At 30.9% G+C, this 21,377-nt stretch overlaps 2 protein-coding genes across 2 annotated transcripts in view; one reads left to right on the top strand and one right to left on the bottom strand.

Moving 5' to 3' along the window:
- Nucleotides 1-311: 311 nt before the first annotated feature.
- On the top strand, nt 312-9,974 carry LOC105620776 (zinc finger protein 471-like). The gene is made up of 7 exons (XM_012202265.1): nt 312-1,094; nt 1,176-1,379; nt 1,676-1,906; nt 1,977-2,242; nt 2,862-3,255; nt 7,213-7,218; nt 9,302-9,974. Exons 1-7 carry the CDS (start codon nt 312-314, stop codon nt 9,557-9,559), a joined length of 2,142 nt encoding a protein of 713 aa, XP_012057655.1. The 3' UTR covers nt 9,560-9,974.
- Nucleotides 9,975-10,011: 37 nt separating this feature from the next.
- Nucleotides 10,012-21,377, bottom strand: part of LOC105620777 (jmjC domain-containing protein 7) — a 43,641-nt gene continuing 32,275 nt past the window's right edge. Inside the window, exons 2-4 of the mRNA XM_012202266.1 lie at nt 10,754-11,233; nt 10,295-10,538; nt 10,012-10,201 (exon numbers count right to left, since the gene is read on the bottom strand). Coding sequence (XP_012057656.1) covers nt 10,012-10,201; nt 10,295-10,538; nt 10,754-11,233 — 914 coding nt within the window. The remainder of the gene's footprint in view (nt 10,202-10,294; nt 10,539-10,753; nt 11,234-21,377) is intronic.

Here is a 21,377-nt window from a genome sequence, read left to right on the forward strand (position 1 = left end):
ATAAGTGATATATATATATATATATATATATATATGCGATAGATTTTAAGCAGTGTAAAAACATACGTAAATATTTCATTATCACATGTAGTGAACGATATTATCTGTATTTTTTATCATTTTTGTAACATATATAATGTACTGGATTATTTATTTTTATATTTTGGTGCAAGTTGATTATTCATATGCAATTCATAATGATTTTTTGTAACAAAGAATAACTTGGACTTATGCATATCCAATTGATTTTATAACATAAAATGTTTGTATATTTATTCTTCAAATACAATTTTTGTATTAGGTATTAAAAAATGGAGTTATCATCAGAAATATTGGAGAGCTTGGTTATAGATGACAAGGCTGTTATGGAGGTATTGAAAGATGGAAATGTTATGGAAGGAGATATCATATTTGAATCTGAAATGATTACTGAAGATTCTGAGGAAGCAGAAATAGAAGAAATTATAGAGATAATTGAGGAAGTTGAGGAAAACGAGACACCTCCAAATGATGATGCCTTGAATAAGGACACATTGACAGATTCAAAGGATATTGACACAATTGAAAAGACAAAGAGAAATGACAGAGCGATTAGTAAAAACATAGAGCTTTATAGCTTCGACGATGAGAATTCAATGTTTACCTCGCAATTCAAGAAAGAACCCACCAAGCATGTAAAAAATAGTACACACAAAATCACTAAAAAACAAGTTATAAACTATGATGTTGATGAAGATTGGCAAGATGAAGAGCTGGAGCGAGTAGATGGGTTAGATAATAATTCTGAATTGACTGATAATCATGTGAGCTCTTTACGAATGCAGGCCGATAAAAAGCATGTAAATAATCGGACTATCTCGCTGCAATCAAACAAAGTAGATTTAAAAATCCATATGGATCCCATTGGAAAGGCGGACAAATCTCGAATAGAATCCCATGGGAATAAAATAAATGATATTGTAGATGACAGTGATTCAACTCAAGAGATAGTGAAAAATACAGAGAATAATCTATTGTATACTGTGCTAGGATCAAAGAAGCAAGATTCTTCCACTAAACAACAACAAGAGAAACTCAATGATCATTACGTTAAAGTTAGTATTTGATAAAAATATGTGTAATAAATATCTGTTAATATCTATCAATATTAATGAGTCAATATTATATTATTCTAGATGGAACGACTTGAAGCAAATACTATACCAGTTGAGGGCACTATTTATTATGAAGGAGACAACATGGAGACATTGTACGTAGCACAAGCCATCGATGATAACGAACAATATCAGTATGATAACGCGACGATAGAACAAGATGAACAAATGTCTTGGGAAGTGGCGAATTCCGAAACCAATCAAAATCAAGAAGATAATTCTCAAGTATATAATATAACATTTACATTTGAAAATTCTATAAGAAAAAAATTATGGATTAACAACATTAGTTAATAGCAGTTTAATCAAACATAATCTTGTTAATTCAATAATAGTAATAATGAAATAAATACATCATGCTTTTGTTTTGATAAATGTTATTTTATCTTGTTAATACTATTATCGCATTAAAATTATTTCAAGGATTGTTTAATTAAAGAATAATATTGTTAATATAATATCATTCATTTTTCTGTGTATTAATATATTGTAAGCAAATATACTTGTTTCTGCTTTTTTAGGATCAGATATTTTTGCATGAGGACGAAGATGGTCAATTGTATTTTAAGGATGCTAGTGGAACTCTACAACCAGTATACTTAACTGAGGATGGAAATTATGCAATTGCTGAAAGTGGTGATGATAATACTAATAAAGACTCGCAATCTAAATCTTATCAGAATAATAGTACAATCCAAGAGGAGACTTTTATTCTGCCTGATATAGATTCCAAGCCTACTTCTAATAAACAGGTATATCATTGTACATCAATGAATTTTTATATGTGTGTATATAAACATTTTTTTATTTATAATTTGCTAGACAACTAGTAGTACAGTATCATCGTCATCGTTTCAAGATTATGATAATGAAGACAATACGGTGACCATATCCTTGATAATATCGGAGGATGAAAATGGACAAAAAAGAACTCAAGTTATTATACCGACAACAGATAATTTGAAGTGCGACATATGTAATAGAAGCTTTAAAACGTCTTTCCAGTTACTCAGGCATAATAGACTAAAACACGCTCGTGAAGAAGATATAACTACAAGAAACTTTCCTTGTGACTCGTGTCCTAAAAGGCTAGTTGAAAAATTCAGTTGATGCGTGCATACGTGCGTGCGAGCGTATACATATAGGTGCGTGCGTGTGTGTGTGTGTGTGTGTGTGTGTGTGTACTCAAGATAATCCATTTTAATTCATCCAGCAGAATGCTGCAAAATCTGTAAGACAGAAATGTTTGACAAATACTGCTCAATTAAAAGAGGGTGACTTACCTAAAATTTTTTAATAAAACTAGACAGTTTTTTTTTATAATGATTTCTCAAAATATCCTTCATATAAAAATATTAAGGTAAAGATATCAAAAAACCAATATAGTTTACGAGACATTTTATACTTTATTCTGGCATATATTACATACATGAAATATTAAATATATTGTAAATTATTCATAACCAAAATATGTCCCCCTCAAAACCGTACCACTTCTGAAAATTTTTTTTCTACATATGACTTATTCTCGAGATATTTTGTCGAATCAATTAAAATGAAACAACACACATACGCACGCATGCGTGATGCACACGCTTCATATACTTAGAACTTTATATAATCTTTTGTCTCATGTTTGTCTTATTATCTATTATTTCCATATTATTTTATTTAATCAAATTTTTATTAAAATCAAGTTTTTTCCAGATATCCAGATCAAGGTTCGCTCGCTCGTCATCGAAAGACTCACACTGGCGATCGACCATTTCAGTGCTTGGAATGCCATAAAAACTTTCCTACATCCACGGCGCTACGTCGTCACTTGACACTGCATAATTCTCAATCGCGACCACTTCCTTGTATTTACTGTGGTCGGCGGTTCATGGATAAGACCAGTTTAGCAAAACATGAAGAATCCCATATGCCTAATGAACAACGCAAGTACACATGCGATATATGCCAAAAGACTTTTCACCACATAACTGATCTGAGTATGCACAAGAAACATCATGACCCCGACAAGAAATTCGATTGTGAAGTGTGCGGTCGTGAGTTCAATAGACTGAACAATTTGCAGAGACATATGCTGGTACATCAACAAGTATGTATAATTATTTTAATTATACTCTGTAAACCAGAGCTTTCTAAGTCGCACACCGCGTGCACGAAATTTTGTGTCCGCGGTGCGTGAGTTGGAAGGCTCTACTGTAACCTATCTTCTTTATATGCATATACATGTATAGAGTAAGTAAAAAGTACTGGATCTGTGAAATATCTCGAAAACTAAGCATTTCTAAAAGAAATGTTTTCTACAAAAGTTGTAGGGCTTTAAATGATCTATTCACTGATCAGTTTGACCTTAGATGGCATCGCCAAGGTTAGATTAAGATCACATCGATTTTTTTAAATGGCACCCTATTTTTTATTTCAGAATCTAATAGTTGGTGTCAAAAGCTTTTCAAAACATTATAATAAAGTTATTTTTCATACAGTACTTTTCGAGTAAGGCTTAAAAGTTCAGTACCGCCGGCATTAATATTACGCAAAGTGTCCGATCGGCGGCTAAAACTTCTTAAATGTTGTTCAAGATGTCCTCATGTCCTGAATAACATTCGTTAAGATCAAAGTCATTGGAGATTGTTTTTCTTATTCATTTTTGCACTGAAAATCATTTTATTTTTATGTAAAAATAAAATGCCTAAGAAAACGCATAAATAAATAGCATTACTCAAGGTATCCAAATGAAAAATCTTAAATGTTTGAAGTTGAGTAATCTTGATAACATTTATCAAGGCCATTGGGGATTGTTATTTTTATTTTTTAATTTATATAAAAACAAAAATTAGAAAAATGACTTCCAATGGCTTTGATTTAATTGTTATCAAGATCATGATTCTGAGACTCTGAGCACGTTTAAGAGGTTTTAGCTATCGGCTAGGGTAATGCTATTGCTAGTGGTATTGTAACTTTGCCGTGTAACTCGAAAAATACTTACTAAAAAAATATTCTATCATAATATTTTATCAGTATTTTGAAAAGCTTTTGAGATAAGCTATGAGAATATAGAATTTGAGCAGGCCTATTTAAAAAATTATAAGTAGTTTTGCCTTGACTTTAACAACGCTATTCAAGATCAAACCAATAGTATCATTTTATGTTCCCTTCAAAGTCACAAAACTTTTGTCTGGAACATTTTTCAATTTAAGGCTCCTGACTAGTCGCGGCGGCCATGGTGACGTCAAAAGCGAAGAATTACATGTTAATTTATGTTGCATGTATTTTTAAATAAAGATAATTTGGATGAAACAAAATGATAAGATCGCTTAAAAATCGATGAAAACTATCCTTTTTTCTCTTAATAATCTCTCTTAATAAATGGTAAAACGCACATAAAGTGAGCCTATATTCGGGCAGAAACATGGTCTGACAGCTGTTGAAACAAATAAAATATTTTACATACAAAATTCCAAGATAACTTTAGTTTTCATTCATAATTATGATTATGGTTTGATAAATACGAGATAAGTCATATTTTCACAATTAAGCAAATAATAACGAAATGGCATGCAACAAAAATTTCGTCGTCAAAACATCACTTCCTACAAATTCAGCCATTTATTGTGATGCGACGCTGTAACACACAACAAGTACGTACTTTTTAAGCGATCTTGTCATTTTGTTTCATCCAAATTATCTTTATTTAAAAATACATGCAACATAAATTAACATGTAATTCTTCGCTTTTGACGTCAGCACGCCGAGAGTGAACGAGATAGCGAGCTCTTTCTCACATTAGTCACTTGTTTCAAGCGATTAAAAATGCCTTCTCGGCAATCTCCCACGGCATCGATAAAGGACGAGGATCATTCTAAATAACATATAAATTTTAATAAATTGTAGTAATAGTGTACATCTTTTATTAATCCAGAATAGTATAAATCATGTTAAAACGCAACAGTTTACGAGATATTTAATTGTTTACGATTTTTCATGCGCGTTATATAGTATACCTCTCCTTCATAAACTCGAGTAGCAAGAATAGTTCAGTAGAAGTAGAATTTTACCGGAAAAAATTATAAACCAGCATTTCTCTTCACAAAAATCTTCGAAAGACCATCAAAAAAGAAATGCGTATGTTTGAGACTCGAGACTTGTGAAGAAAATATGCGAAAAAAAAACGAAAAATTGCAAAAAGCATGTTTTTCACTTATAAAACGAAAGATATTGATTGTATGAAAAAAAATTCCGTATAAAAAATATAGATATTCGAAATACCTACAAAATGAGTGAAACATTAAAATCGATCTATTAATTCAATAAAAAAATAAAATAAAAAATACCGAAAAAAGCCTTTTTTTCACTCGCTCTTTGTTCATTGAGATTTAAACGCAAAGCTTCGAAATTTTTGTAAAATGTAGTCCTCATAATGACGAACAAATCTAGCTCTGAAATGTTTATTAGTTTTTTGTAAAACCATTTGTTCACTAAAAACCTGTCTGCGGAAAACTTAGTTACTTACATCTTTGAGCAGTTGCACAACAATTTACGGGGATGATTTTTTTTCTTCAAGAGTTCACTTATATTTAATAAAACGATTTTTTGTAGTTATATTATAAAATGAACTGAAAAGTGGGTATCTTTTTTTCGTATAAAAAAATGGAATAATTCCGTTAATATGCATCAATAAATAGCCATGTGAAGCATTCTATATCTAACATTTTTTTACGAATTTAAAAAAAAAGATTACCCTCCGATTATTAGGAGCCGAGATAATAATTTAAAAAAAAAAATCACTGTAGCTCTAATTTTTAAGATTAAGAATTCCATCTGGCATCAATTTGTCAAGGAAGAATTGAATTTGCTGTTAAAAAATTCTTGAATCTTTTGTTGCCGAAAAAGTTTAAAATCATTGGAAAATTAAGGAATGCGAGCGAGACAAGGCGCTGGATGGAGTGGGGGAAGATTGGGCCACTCGCACATATCAGATTTCAGCGTTAAAATTTGCTACATTTACATTTTTTCAGCAATAAATTGACGCAAAAATATAATTTTTTTACCACGAAATTTTTATTTAAAAAAATTTTTTGATTCTTTAATTTTTATTTTTTCGGTTTATTACTAAAAAATCATGTTTGAGTATGGAATGCATGTCTGATTAACAAATTTAAGTCATATTATCTATGTTTCTTTATTTAATATACTGTAAAAAGTGTCCAATTGAACAATTAAATGTACGGAATTATCCGTACAAAATTGTTTTTGTGAGTTTAATTGCAGATGCAAATGTAAACATATGTAAACAAATAATTAAAAACTAATGTTAGCGTAACTTGGAGAAAGATAATTGCAAAATATATTTTTCATATAATACTAATTTATTTTTATATTTGCGAAAGTTAGTGTTATATTCTTCAACAGTTACGCTAACATTTGGTAAATTACTTATTAATTATTTGTTTACATATGTCATATTTGCATCTGCAATTAAATTCACAAAAAGAATTTTGTACTGATAATTTCATACATATAATTGTCCAATTGAACACTTTTTACAGCATATTAAATATAAAGAAGCATATGTGATTTAAATATGTTAATGAGACGTGTACTCTATACTCAAGCGTGATTTTTTTAGTAATAAAAAAATAAAAATTCAAGAAACAAAAAATTTCATGATCACAATTACTTTGCAAAACATTTGGTTAAGCTATTTGTTTATATCTCGTCAAACTACCTCAAATTAAAAAAAAATCATGTTTTTACGTCAATTTATTGCTGAAAAAATGTAGATTCAGCAAATTTTTACACACATACAAATCAGATACATGCGAGTCGCCCGATCTTCTCCACTCCGTCCGGCGCGCTGCCATTGTCGCGTTCCTTAATTTTCCAATGGTTTTAAACAAACTTTTTCGGTAACAAAAAAATTCGAGAATTTTTTTAAGCAAATTCAATTCTTCCTTGACAAATTGATGCCAGATAGAATCTCTCTTAATTTTAAAAATTAGAGCCACAGTAATTTTTTGCAAAAAAAATTGTTATCTTGGCTTCTAATAAGCTGAGGGTAGCTTTTTTTTTAAATTCGTAGAAAAATGTCAGCTATCGAATGCTTCACATATAATGTATATTAACTGGCTATTTCATATAATGCATATTAACAGAATTATTCCATTTTTTTATATGAAAAAAAATACCTACTTTTCAAAATCATAGTTAAACTGCATAGTTTAACTGCAAATAATAGTTTAATTCCAAAAAATTGTTTTGTTACATTACTAAATGTGATAGCAACTCTTGAAGAAGAAAAATCATACTTGTAAATTGCTGCTCAAAGATGAAGAAATTAAGTTTTCCGCAGACAGGTTTTTAGTGAACAAATGGCTTTTTGCAAAAACTAATGAACATTTCAGGCTCGCTCAGAGCTAGATTTGTTCGTCACGATGGCTACATTTTTGGAGAATTTTAAAAATGCGTTTAAATCTCAATGAACAGAGAGCGAAAAAAAAATCTTTTTTGGTGTTTTAAAATTTTTTCTATTTAATAGATTGATTTTAATATTCCACATTTCATTTTGTAGATATTTCAATTAGAAGGAGTTCGCTGTCTCTCGGTGCGCCGAAAGCGAGCACACAAACGGGCTCGTACTTGAATGTATGACTACCGGTTTCACCAGACCACCATCTGATTCTGTGTCGCTATCGTTAACGCAGAGTTCTTGACTGAGTAGTCAGGAGCCTTAATGCAGTGTTTACGAGATATTTGAGTGGATCCTTTAAAATGGGATACTCTATATGCAATAAACAAAAACAGTAGCGTCCTCTGCGCCACTTTTCATAAAAACTTTCACAAACAAGGCATCGTTTGTTCTTTTAAGAAGGATAATGCTTTTTTAGAAATAAATCATTGTTCTTTTTAAATAAATTGTAACTAATTAGGAAAAAGGCTATAGATTTTTCTGGTTACATTTATATGCACATTAAGGTGGTTCTACAGTAAATCGAGTTATCATAGAAATGTCTAATTTTTTAATATAATGAAGTCCCGAACTTGACGTGTGCAAAAAGAAAGGTTATCGATGAAATAAGAGAAAAAAAATGTCGAAAATGTTACTTTTAATATTATATAATTTAGTGACACATAAAGGTTCTTTAATTAATTGTACACAAACATAAATTTTTCTAAAAAATGAGATTATAATAAAAATAAGAATTTTACTGGATTATAAATTTGAAAATTCAACAATAAGAAACAGAAGTAATGGCTGTAACGATTAAAGCTAGCTCTTGAAATAATTTAATCTGAATTACTATATATAATATATATATTATACAGGGGCCGAAAGTCTGGATACACCCAAATATCTTATAAACAATGCATTTTAGAAAAAAAATGTTTCTTACAAAAGTTGTAAAGCTTAAAAAAATGCATTCAACAATAAGTTAGTTATTATAACGATAGTTATTTAACCTAGGATTGTGGCATTGTCAAGATCAACATGAACTTTTTTAATGGAATCCCCCTTTTTTACTACATATTTTTGTGTTTATCTCGAGAGCTTTCCAAAATATTATAATTAAGTTCATTTTCATTAAGTACTTTGCGAGTTATAAAGCTTGAAAGTTACAGTACCGTCGGTATTAGCATTACTCAATCCGACAGACGGCTAAAACTTCTTGTTGTTTAGGATTATGTCTTGAATAACATTTGTCAAGATCACTGGAGATTGTTTCTCTTATTTTCATTTTTGCACTGAAAATTCATTTTTATGTATAATAGTAAAAAAAAGTAATAAGTTATCGAACATTCTCGTAATGTTGAAATGGCAAAATATCCAATAAAGTCTTAATATCGAATAAAACTTCTTTTTATTTCATCGTTTTTGCATACTTCAAAAATATCATTTATTTCTTACTGTTTTATTAAAATATACACATAATTTTAATATTTTATCCAAATTATGTAGATATTTGTGGTTTTGGATGGGCCTTGTGAGGCATCCCAAATTTTCGACACTTTATTGTAGAAATACCTTAATATATTTGATTGTATATTTTTTTGCATATATTTTTTTGCATTATATTTTTATAATTTATTTGGATTTGTGTAATTATAAATCTTTTTTTTTTTTTTTTTTTTTCTACAAATAGCAACAGGGAGGAAGTGAGGAAATACTTTCTTGCGATGTATGTGGAATCACATATAAATTCATGAGTTCATTAACGAGGCACATGGTAACCACACATATGAATCCTGAAAAACTGCGACAACAGGCAGAGGAGCAACGAAGAAAACGCGAGAACAATTACCGGAAATATCTAGAAAACCGAAAGATGTATGAAACTCAGAATTATGGTACAAAACGTAAATATAATTTGCTTACCGAGGAAAATGACGAAACAGCTTGACTTAAATTTTCTTGTAGTTTTTTGACAGTTTCGTAAAGCATGACAGTAAGTTTGCAACTTCTGTAAGAAGAATAACGTATATTATGTTATCTTTGTATCATTGACATAATGATAAAATAAGCATTTCATTTAATAAGTATATCAATAACATATATTAATTAAAAAACATGTAGATGTTTTGATATAGTATTAGTATGTAAGTATATTATGGAATAATCAATAGTATATGATGTAGCAATGTATTATACGCTATAAACGACATACAATCTATACAGAATATACATGTATACCACATATACATATATCTGTGTGTGCACATACAGATATATACAGAAAGAGAGGAAGATACAAATATATAAGAATAAGATTTCTTTTGCATGCAAATGACTTAAAATAAAATAGTATCATCTATACACATAAATGTTTACAGAGTGCCTTAACCACTTACTCGTTTATTTGCATAATGTCTCCAGTGCTTTGAAGTAAGCATACTTGATATCGAATTCCATATCATACCAGTAATTGATGGATATGCAAGCATGTGACTGTCTCACATGATGGAACCATAAGGATGGCAAGTACAATATATCTCCAGCTCTGAGTGTCACTTTCAAGTTATGTGTGTTACGATATTCTGGATATCTAAAGTAAATTTTTTAAATATATTTTTTCTATTAATTTTGAAAATAAATGTCACTTTGAAAATAAAAAACGCTATATATAGTGTCACTAAACTTTTCGTAGTCCGGATTTAAAGGATCTACACATATCCATGGCGTTGATGTTAAATTTGTGATTCTTCCTGAATCAAGCGTATCATTGATTGACTCAATAATCCATTTCCCGGGTTTGTGTTCCTTGTAAACAGCAGACGGATAATTTTGATGTGGAATCCATGGTAAATCCGTGGGAGGATGTAAAATAAAGTTTTTTTCACCAGACACAACACAATATATATTTTCGTAAGGATCTTTATGCACTATAAATAGTAAAAATATGTAATTTAATTCGAATGTTATCTTCAGAATTAACTATATATATTAATAAAATTATATGTGAACAGAAATAGATTTTGTAAAATTCTTGAAATTATGAGAATGAAATTTATTTAATGATGATCATCAATATATATATATCAATTAGATATCCAAGCATTTTCGAGTATTTGTGTTATCAAGTAAAATAAAACTTTACTAGAAGTTACAGCTCTTTCGTCTCCCATCCAAAAGTTTACAGCATCAGGATGCTTTCCAAATGCTTCGCTGGCCCACGATATTTCAATTTCTGCGTCCGGCCACAACTTACAAAAGTTGTGTATAAAATTCGAGTTTTGTTTCTGTATATAAAATACGCTGTTTTCTATCGTGTTTTCTAATGTGTCAAGAAACGCTGATATTGTAAGTAAACGTTCCTCGGGCATTACAAAAAATTCCTTGATACCGTCATCTCCTTTAATTACTGCATCTGCATAGCCATTTGGCGTAACAGCGACTGAAATCTTTTCGTCATCAAGCACTTTGCGAAAATATGGTATAGACCATTTGTCTATAGCAGGCCAATGTTTTATTGCACCTCTTATTACTAATGGTACATTTTTCGAGACATATTCTCGGTAGAAGGCAAGTGGCGTAATTGAGTGATTTATTTCTGCAACTTCGCTTTGCAAGTACAATTCTACAATATAAGAAATTATAATAAAATTATATAACTATATATATATTATATAACTATATAACAATAAAAAAACTCATACTATTATTTACGGTCATTCAAAAAATGATCATTTTTTTCATATATCGGATGAATTAGGGTCACGTAAAATATTATTCATTCAGAAGTTTCATTTATTTGTATCCTACTTGTTAACTAAGACGAGTCATATAATTATAAATTATAACAAAAACATGTGACTTGTTTTATTTATTTAAGTATCAGTAAATGTAAATTATAATTTTTTATAATTGTGAAAAGAATAAAAATTGCTCATTTTTTTAAAATTTACATAAATTATATAATTTACATATTTTGTATAAAGCGTGTGTATCGGATGTTTCCTTTTTATAAAATTTAAGATCGATATTACAATTCATTAACAATTCGCAAATGCTGACTTTATAATAGAATGTAAGAGTGTCTACAAGAGTGTCCCATGCAGCGGAATAGTATAACACTGAACAAGAGTCAATCAAGAGAACAGAATCAATCACAAGCGTTCCATAAATTGCAATTGTATATGTATCATTCTTATAAAAGATTTGATATCAAGAACTGATGCCAAGTTAAATCCCTTTCTTTATATCATGACAAATTAAATAAATAATGAATATATTAGACTAATGATACGTATCATTTGTATAAAAGCTTTGATATCAACAATTGTGGCGCTAAGTTAAATTCTACTATCAAAATAAAAAGTAAAACCCAAGTGATATTATCTTTATTATTTACTTAATCCAAATAGTACTATCTTTAATTTTTTATACAATGAAATCTAAGTATACGCGTATATTTTATTGAAGGATCTTTCTATTCCAATCCGAATGGATTAAATTCCTTTTAAATGAAATTATTACAATCACAATTCATTCAAAGACATTTTTTTCTTCCAACTAAAGTAATGATTATTTAATTCTTCAAAACATTATCACAAAATTGCGTTATCTTGCTCAATTGAATTGTTACCACAAAAAATTAAAGAATTAATCATATAAAATGAAAAAAATTTAAATAGAAAAAAAATATTTAAATAGAAAAATTTTTTTAAACATTTGACGCTGTTAGATCTCGAAATAGTAATAAAACATGAATTATTTAGAAAAATAACATAAATAAGAAGCATATTAATAAGAAAAATTAGAATTATTAAAAAATATGAATATTTAGAAAAATAAGAAAAATAAGCATTCCCAGTGAGAGTTAAAATATCTAGCGCGCACGCGCGCGTGTGTGCGTGCGCGTGTGTATGTGTGCGTGTATGTATGCGTATGCGTGTGTGTGTGATTGAGTGTAAATTATGAACGCTATGAATGTATTAAAGCTCCGAACTAGTCACGACGGCCATGTTGGAATTATGACGAAGCGAGAAATAACATTAATTTATGTTGCTATTTTTAAATAAAGATCATTTGGATGAAACGAAATGATAAGATCACTTTAAAATATTTATGAAAATCGATGAAAATTGTCCTTTATTCTCTTGACAGTCAGTAAATAATCGTAAAAGACACGTAAAATGAGCCTATATTCGGGCAGAAACACGGTCCGACAGCTGTTGAAACGAGTAAAATATACGCTATATAAAATTCCAAGATAAGTCCTTCAGTTTTCGATAATTACTTCAATAAGTCACATTTTAACAATTAAGCAAATAATAACGAAATAGCACGTAACATAAATTTCGTCGTCAAAACGTCACTTTTCCACGCCTATAATTTCGGTCATTTATCGTGGTTCGACACTGTAAGACATAAACAAGCACGAGTCCATGATCCGAGATCAACCATTTATGACGTTGTAGCAAAATATACGGTTTTAGAACAGTCCAAGGTTCCAGTATGCCAGCGAGGAAGTCACTCGAAAGAATGCGAGGACCCTCGTAGTCATTGAAAGGGCTCAAGCGCTGATTTTGGATGACCCAGAGCAATTGTTGCGCGTTCTGATGGATGAAGCCGTGGATTGGAAACTGTGGCGTTCGGAAAGCCATATATTTTTCAGCAGAATGTACATCGGCTCATACGAGTCTTTTGATTCAAAATTAGCTCTCGATATATTTTGGTCCAAGGAATTCTGGCCTTCCAACAACCCAGATTTAAATCTGGGACAACTAAAAACCCTGGACTACTACGGAGCGTAGTTGAAAGAGTCACAAACAAGTCTCGGCAGCCCAATGTGACGTTAAGGACCGTTATTGAGACAGCATTCGTCGGATGGACAACATTACATTACAGCATGCGAACGCTTCAGACTGAGAATAGAGGGTGTCATTCAAACTAATGGGGGCTATATCAAATAATTATGCTCTACAGGGCTCTACATGCCCCAAGTGTCATGTAAAAGGATTTTTTGTAATATTTAATTTTTCATTAAAAACATTTTGTTTAAAGGAATTGTTTGATTTATCCGGATTTTGGTACGCATTTTGTAGTATATTCCTTCTTCATAAACTCGAATAGCAAGAATAGTTCAGTAGAATTTTATCGGAAAAAGATTATAAATCAGCATTTCTTTTCATGAAAATCTCAAAAGGCCATCAGAAAAGAAATGCGTATGTTTGAGAGTTGTGAAGAAAATATACAAAAAAAAATTGAATAATTGCAAAAAACACGTTAAAACGAAAAATCACTTATAAAAAATATTGATTATATGAAATTGTTACAAAAAATGTAAGTATTTGAAATTATAAAATGAGACATGGAACATTAAAATTGATCTATTAGTTTAGTAGAAAAAAATAAAAAATACCAAAAAAGGCCTTTTTTCATTCGTTCTCTGTTCATTTAAACGCAAAGTTTTGAAATTCTCATAAAATGTAGTCCTCTGATGAACAAATCTAGTGAACAAATCCAGAAATGTTCATTAGTTTTTGTAAAAGTCATTTGTTCACTAAAAAACTGTCTGGAAAACTTAATTTCTTCATGTTTGAGCAGTCGCACAATTTACAGGAGGAATTTTTTCTTTTTTGAGAATTGCATCATCATGTGCACTTAATAACAAAACGATTTTTTGTAGTTAAACTATTATAAAACGAGTTTAAAAAGTGGATATCTTTTTCCGTATAAAAAAATGGGAATTCCATTAATATGCATTATATCAAATAGCCGTGTGAAGCATTCTACATCTGACATTTTTCTATGAATTTAAAAAAAAAGATTATTCCTCCAATTATTAGGAGCCGATAATAATTTTTTTTAAATCACTATGGCTCTAATTTTTAAGAGATTAAAAATTCCATCTGGCACCAATTTGTCAAGGAAGAATTGAATTTGCTGTTGAACAATTATCGAATTTTTTACTGCCGAAAAAGTTTGTTTAAAACCATTGGAAAGTTGAAGAACGCAAGCGAAGCAATGCGTGGGAGTGAGTGTGCGATTACATGGAGCGCGATACGCGGTACAGTAATAGCTATCTAGGCTAATAGCTAACTAGGAAACCGCGTATCGCCTATTTCTTTCGTTGATATTATATGGAGCGCAGTACGGCATGATCTAGTAACAAACTCACACTATACTTACTATATACTGCTATGCACTTTTTAATGGAATTGATTTAAACGCAATTATTAAATAAATCTGTTAAAAAATAAGAGTATCGATAATGCATAAAAGTAAGTAATTTTAATTATATATTTTTTTTAATTAATTATATATTTAAAAAAATTCATACTAATGTGTTTGTCACTAGCCCGAGTGAAAAAAAAGGTCTTTTTCGATATTTTTTATTTTTTTTCTACTGAATTAATAGATCGATTTTAATATTGCATCTCATTTTGTAGGTATTTCGATATCTACATTTTTTATACCGAATTTTTTTCCATACAATCAATATCTTTTGTTTTATAAGTGAAAAACATGCTTTTTGCAACTTCAATTTTTTTTTCGCATATATTCTTCACAAGTCTTGAGTTTCAAACATACACATTTCTTTTCTGATGGCCTTTCGAGACTTTTGAAAAGAAATAATTTATAATTTTTTCCCGGAATTAATAATTTATAAATTCTACTTCTACTGAAATATTCTTGCTTCTCGAGTTTATGAAGGTATACTATAATATAACGCACATGAAGAATCATGAACAATTAAATATCTCGTAAACTTGCGTTAATGATTTATACTATTCTGGATTAATGAGAGATCTACACAGTTACTACAATTTATTAAAATTTAAATGTTATTTAAACCCTATTCGGCCCTTATTGATGCCTAGGGCCGTACCGAGCGGCCGAGATTACCGAGAAAGCATTTTCGGTCGCTTAAAACATATGACTAGTGTGAGAAGAAGCTCACTGTCTTGTTCATTCTTGGCGCGCCGCAGATAAGCACATGACATGGGCTCGTGCTTAAGTGTGTGGCTATCAGTTTCACCAGATCGCCGTCTGATTCTTTGTCGCCACCGCAAAGTTCTTGATTGAGTAGGAGCCTTAAATTTAAGTCTAAGAAAATAATAAACTTTATTATTATTCAGTGTAAAATTCAGATTAAATTTATTATTACTTTTAAATTATAATTACCTTTTATTACATATATTTATTTTTATGAATTACCGTACTAATTTCAAATTGTTTTTCTTATTTGATCTAGCACTGCCAAGTGTTTTTACATGAAAAATTTTTCTATTTAAAATTTTTTTTATTTCAGTCAATTTTTTAACTTTTATGGTACACTTCAATTGATAACACAATTTTGTGATAATGTTTTGTATAATGTTTATATATAATGTTGTGTTTTGTAATAATTTTGAAGGAGAATTAAATAACTACTTTAGTTGGAAGAAAAAATGTCTTTGAATGAATTGTGATAATTTCATTTAAGAGGAATTTAAACCATTTGGATTGGAATAGGAAGATCCTTCACAATAAAATATACTTAGGTTTCATTGTATAAAAATTAAAGATAGTATCATTTGGATTAAATAAATAATAAAGACAGTATTACTTGGATTTTACTTTTTATTTTGATAGTAAAATTTAACTTGGCGTCAGTTCTTGATATATCAAATCTTTTACATGAATGATACATATTATTATAGTATCAGGCTGCTCCTCGCCCTAATGAAGTGGATTACAAGGTTCACAAAACGTTGACATTCCAAGAATGGACACGGAGAAAACCCGCGAAACACATAATCTTTATAATGATACATATTATTAGAGTTAAATTAAATAACAAGAGATAGTATTGGGAGTACAAATAAATTTCCGCCGTTTGCAAAAGATGGCGCCACTAATAAACTATAGTTAAAATTGTTTGATGTAAAACGACATCATAAGATTGGACATTCGGCAACACCATAACACCTTGAAATATTAGCGATTTTGTATTAGCATCATATATTTTTTTTTGTATGAAAATATCGAGTTTTGAGCCGAATAAGCGTTATTTGCGAGAACTTTTGATTTATTTCTTTAATTTGAAGAAATCTGCAGCTGAGGCTCATAGATTGCTTGTAGAAGCATATGGTGATGCTGCCTTAAGTGAGAGAAGTTGTCGTGAGTGGTTTCAAAAGTTTAAGAACGGTGAATTTGACGTCGAAGAAAAGAACGTAGCGGAAGGCCGAAAGTGTACGAAGACGCGGAATGGGAAGCATTATTGGATGAAGATTCGTGCCAAATGCAAAAAGAACTTGCACTTATTTTTTTAGGAATGACTCAACAAACAATTTCATATCGTTTGAAATTATTGGGAATGATTCAAAAGCAAGAGAATTGGGTTCCATATGAACTGCCGTTCCATATGGAGCCGAGAAACGTTGAACGCCGATTTTTTACATGTGAAATGCTGCTTGCCAGACATAAACGAAAGGGTTTTTTGCATCGTATAGTCACTGGTGATGAAATGAATCCGATAATTCAAAGAAGAGGAAATCATGGGGACCACCTGGCCATGCTTCAACATCGAGCTATGCTTCAACAGCCAAGCCGAATATTCATGGAAAAAACTCATGTTGTGTATTTGGTGAGATCAGCTTGGTGTCGTGTATTATGAGTTACTCAAACCGAACGAGACCATTACTGGGGCTCTCTACCGAACGCAATTGATGAGATTGAGCCAAGCACTCAAGGAAAAACGCGTCCATTACTCCAGGCATGACAAAATTATTCTCCTGCATATAATGCCCCACATGCGGCGCCGGTCAAAACCTACTTAGAAACACTCAAATGGGAAGTTCTATCCCACCCGCCGTATTCTCCAAACATTGCTCCTTCCGACTACCACTTGTTCCAATCGATGACGCATATTCTGTCTGAGCAGCATTTCACATCATATGAAGATACCAAAAATTATATCGATGATTGGATAGCCTCAAAAGATGAAGCGTTTTTCCGACGCGATATCCATATGCTACCAGAAAGATGGGAAAAAGTAGTGGCTAGCGATGGCCATTACTTTGAATAAAACGTTATATACCGTTCTTTCACAATAAATGCTTAATTTTTTATTAAAAACGGCTTATTTGTACTCCCAATATCATTTGTTTTACTTTTTAATTTGAACAGAATTTAACTTGATTAGTTAAGATTGTAGCACCTGATTTTAATTTTTCATTTGATACATTAATTTTTTTCGAAGAGTAATAATTTTAATTTGACAGAATTAAAGATGCCATTATTTAAGTTGGAATAAGATCTTCAATAAGAATATTCTTGAAGAAAAATTAAAACTACTATTAATTGGATACTTAAGTTTTATTCGAGAAGCAAGTATGCCTTTTTTAACCATTTTTAAAAAAGTAAGTTTGTACTGACATTACGTATTTTGTGACGTTTTTAATTAATTTCGTTTTCATTTGATTCTCCTTTTGTTAAATATTAAGTCATAAACAAATGGAAATCGTTATCGAATAAATTGGTTTGTCATTATCATTTCCTCAGATCGATATTCATAGTCAGATCTTATATGGTATTCAAGACTGTCTTAAGTACGGTCTTAAGAAGTCACGCAGAAAGCTACATTAGCGACTTAAGACATTACTTAAGATGGTCTTGAAATAAGACTATGAAGACACGGTCTCAGTTAACAAATACCAGTGTATAATTTCATTTCCGTTCGATCTTCTTTCGTTAAATATTAATTATAAACAAACAGAAATAAATCTCTTTTTCATTATCACTTCCTAACTTAGTTAACTTAATAAATACGAATATAATTTCATTTCCATTCGATCTTCTTTTGTTAAATATTAATTATAAACAAATGGAGATAAATCGCTTATTCATTTCCTAGCTTAGTTAACAATTACCAGCGTATAATTTCTATCTGATTTCTTTTTGTTATATATTAAGTTATAAATAAATAAATAGAGTTCAATAATAACAAATTATTTTTTTATTATCATTTCCTAGCATAGTTCTCGAAAAATTTTCGATTATTCCCAATTTTCGCAATCAAAACATTAATTTTGAAAGTGCTGAATATCTGTTATCGATAGCTTGATGCGCGGGGACTGTTTGGCTAAAGTGGATATAAAGAGAGACGCCAATTAACCAGAAGTTGTCATTTGGTATCCTACATCTGAGTCATTTATATGATGCAATTCTTCATCTTAATCTCTTCTTTCTTTAACGTTGTCTTCTTTTAATTAACAGTGGCCTAGTTTCCACAAAGGTTTAAATCGGATCAAGGCCCCTATTCTTAAGCTCATATAATTTTCGTATACGAAAATGATAGTTTCTCGACTGTGACTGGTCCATTGTATACAGAATTGCTATTTTCGTATGCGATATTTCTTCAAGAATAGAATATCCCTATTTTAAGAACCAACTAACTACAGTCGAGTATTCCCCTATTATAGTCGAACGACAGGGGAATGCTCGATTGTAGTTGATTGGTTCTTACATTCTGATTCGGATTAAACTCAGTGAAAACTAGGCCAATAAGGACATCTAATAGCGTAACCAATTAGCGTTATATACAATGATAGTATATCTTTAGAATGAGAATCGGTTTACACTCATTGGATATCGCATGTCGCGCGCGACTAACATCGCGTTGGTGTGCCGGAACCAGGCATGGATTAGTGCCTAACTCTCTTTATACCCACTCTATGCCTGGCAAGCGGCCCGCGCTCCGTCGCGAAAATCGCGTGCGGGATTTCATCGAAGACGGACGTTTTCGGTGTTACTTCTTCTCGAATGTTGCATCACCCTCATAACCGTTCTTTTCAGATATTGCCAGATCATGATCTTAATGCAAACCCCCCAAGCTAGCCTATATTTCCCTCTATCTAGATTGATATTAAAACCCCTAGATTAAAAAAACACACACACACACACACACACACACACACACACACACACATGAAATGAAAATGTGTTTATGAAATGATTTTATTCGAACAACGTACTTAATTTAGTTTTGCATTAAGTATAATGACTACGTATTCTTCTAATTTTATAGAATTAGCATTCTATGAAAATGTATCTAGTATTTCTTCTACAAAGTTAGAAGAATACATAGTTTCGAATTAAATTTATTTAGCATATTTTTTTGAATTCAAAAGCGATACAGCCATTTAGTAAATTATTTCTGATGCATAAAATAGTGTCTGCAGTTTCTACTGATATTCTATTTCGTAACTTATCTTTAATGATATTAATAATTGAGAATGCTCGCTCAACGCTCGCATTAGAAAAAAGTAAACTCATTAAAGCTTATACATCCATTTGACAATCATCAAATTTGCCAGGCAAGTGCTACCAAGATATGTCGTAATACTTCGTATTACGATTTACGCAGTTTCACCATTTATCCCAAGAGTAAAATCATATTTTTCTTGCTACAAAATCGGACATATTAGGAAATATTGTAGTGGTAGCCCTCGATGCAGGCTGTGCGGAAAGGATTCACCATATGAAGACGGGGTAATCTGCGAGAGACAGAATTTGCCTCCCATTACTGCGAGGGTAATCATCTCTCCTCTTCTTCTATTTGCCCCTTGTTTATTAGACAAAAGAATATTCATGTTCTGGCTTCTACTGAGAATATCTCACTTAACGAAGCAAGGAAAAGAATTTTTCGAGTTCCTGATTCAATTGACGCTCAGGATACTCTGGATTACAACATTGCACAGCATATGGATTATCGTAGCTTCTCCACGCTTTCGCATAAAGATTTCTCGAATGTTACTTTTTCTCCTTTTAACCTCATAACAGATTTTCTATATTGAAGGACGCCAAACGCCTACGCCTTATTCAGAGAGGTAATTCAAAAGAGTCTGATTCAAAAAGTTACAAAGGAGACAGAAATTCTTAACCATACTCCTCTCGCAACCTCAGGAGATCAGACTTTAAGAATCATAGCTCAGGAAAACTTCTGTCAATTAGAGTTCCACAGAACGAGGATGAGCCAAGATATCAATTACTAATGGCTCCGAACGAAAGATCTCCTCCCTTTCAGGCAGGTAACGGCATTGTCTTTCAAAACGAAATCTGTAACGATCCAGAACTAAGCAAGATCAACAATCTGTAAATAGCTAGTCTTTTTCTGACCATAATTTATTGTCACATTCATTAAAACTTTGGAACACTGCAATCCTCCAATATAATTTCCCACAACCGCTGAATATGATATTCATTAACACTTTATCTATGTTTACAAATCAATCGACAGTTAACTCTTTTTGTACGTAAATAACAACGTGACTACGTCACGTACAGGATAGGCCATCTAGCGTTTGGAATTTCAACTACCGGTTATTTTGAGTTTGAAAGTCGTAATAACATTTATGATGTATCAGAAATTTAGTTTTTCAGAAATTTAGTTTTTCAATTACGCCCGACTATGCTTTGGATATTTAGTACCTACAAAAGATCAAACTTCTCGAAAATATCTTAATTCACTCTAAAATTTATAAGTCCATTAGAAGCGACATATCTGAATTTGATTAAAGTGGCATAGCTATTAAAGTGGCGATAGCTATTAAAAGATCTCTCAAATTTGAGACCTTTGATCTTTCTCAATTCTCCCATAAAACAAGAGATTTTGAGTATATGTATTCATATCAACGATTCCCCCTGCCTTATCATTAACGTATTATAACGTATTGTATATATATATATATATATATATATATATATAATAACGTATTATATATACTACCTAA

The sequence above is a fragment of the Atta cephalotes genome, assembly GCF_000143395.1.
Source record: "Atta cephalotes unplaced genomic scaffold scaffold00029, whole genome shotgun sequence".
Taxonomy (NCBI): Eukaryota; Metazoa; Arthropoda; class Insecta; order Hymenoptera; family Formicidae; genus Atta; species Atta cephalotes.

Excerpts from the sequence above, each read along its gene's own strand:
- LOC105620776 (XM_012202265.1), top strand. The coding sequence starts at position 312 with ATGGAGTTATCATCAGAAATATTGGAGAGCTTGGTTATAGATGACAAG. Across the intron at positions 1,095-1,175 it reads TCAATGATCATTACGTTAAA|ATGGAACGACTTGAAGCAAA; the intron begins GTTAGTATTTGA and ends ATATTATTCTAG. Across the intron at positions 1,907-1,976 it reads AGCCTACTTCTAATAAACAG|ACAACTAGTAGTACAGTATC; the intron begins GTATATCATTGT and ends ATAATTTGCTAG.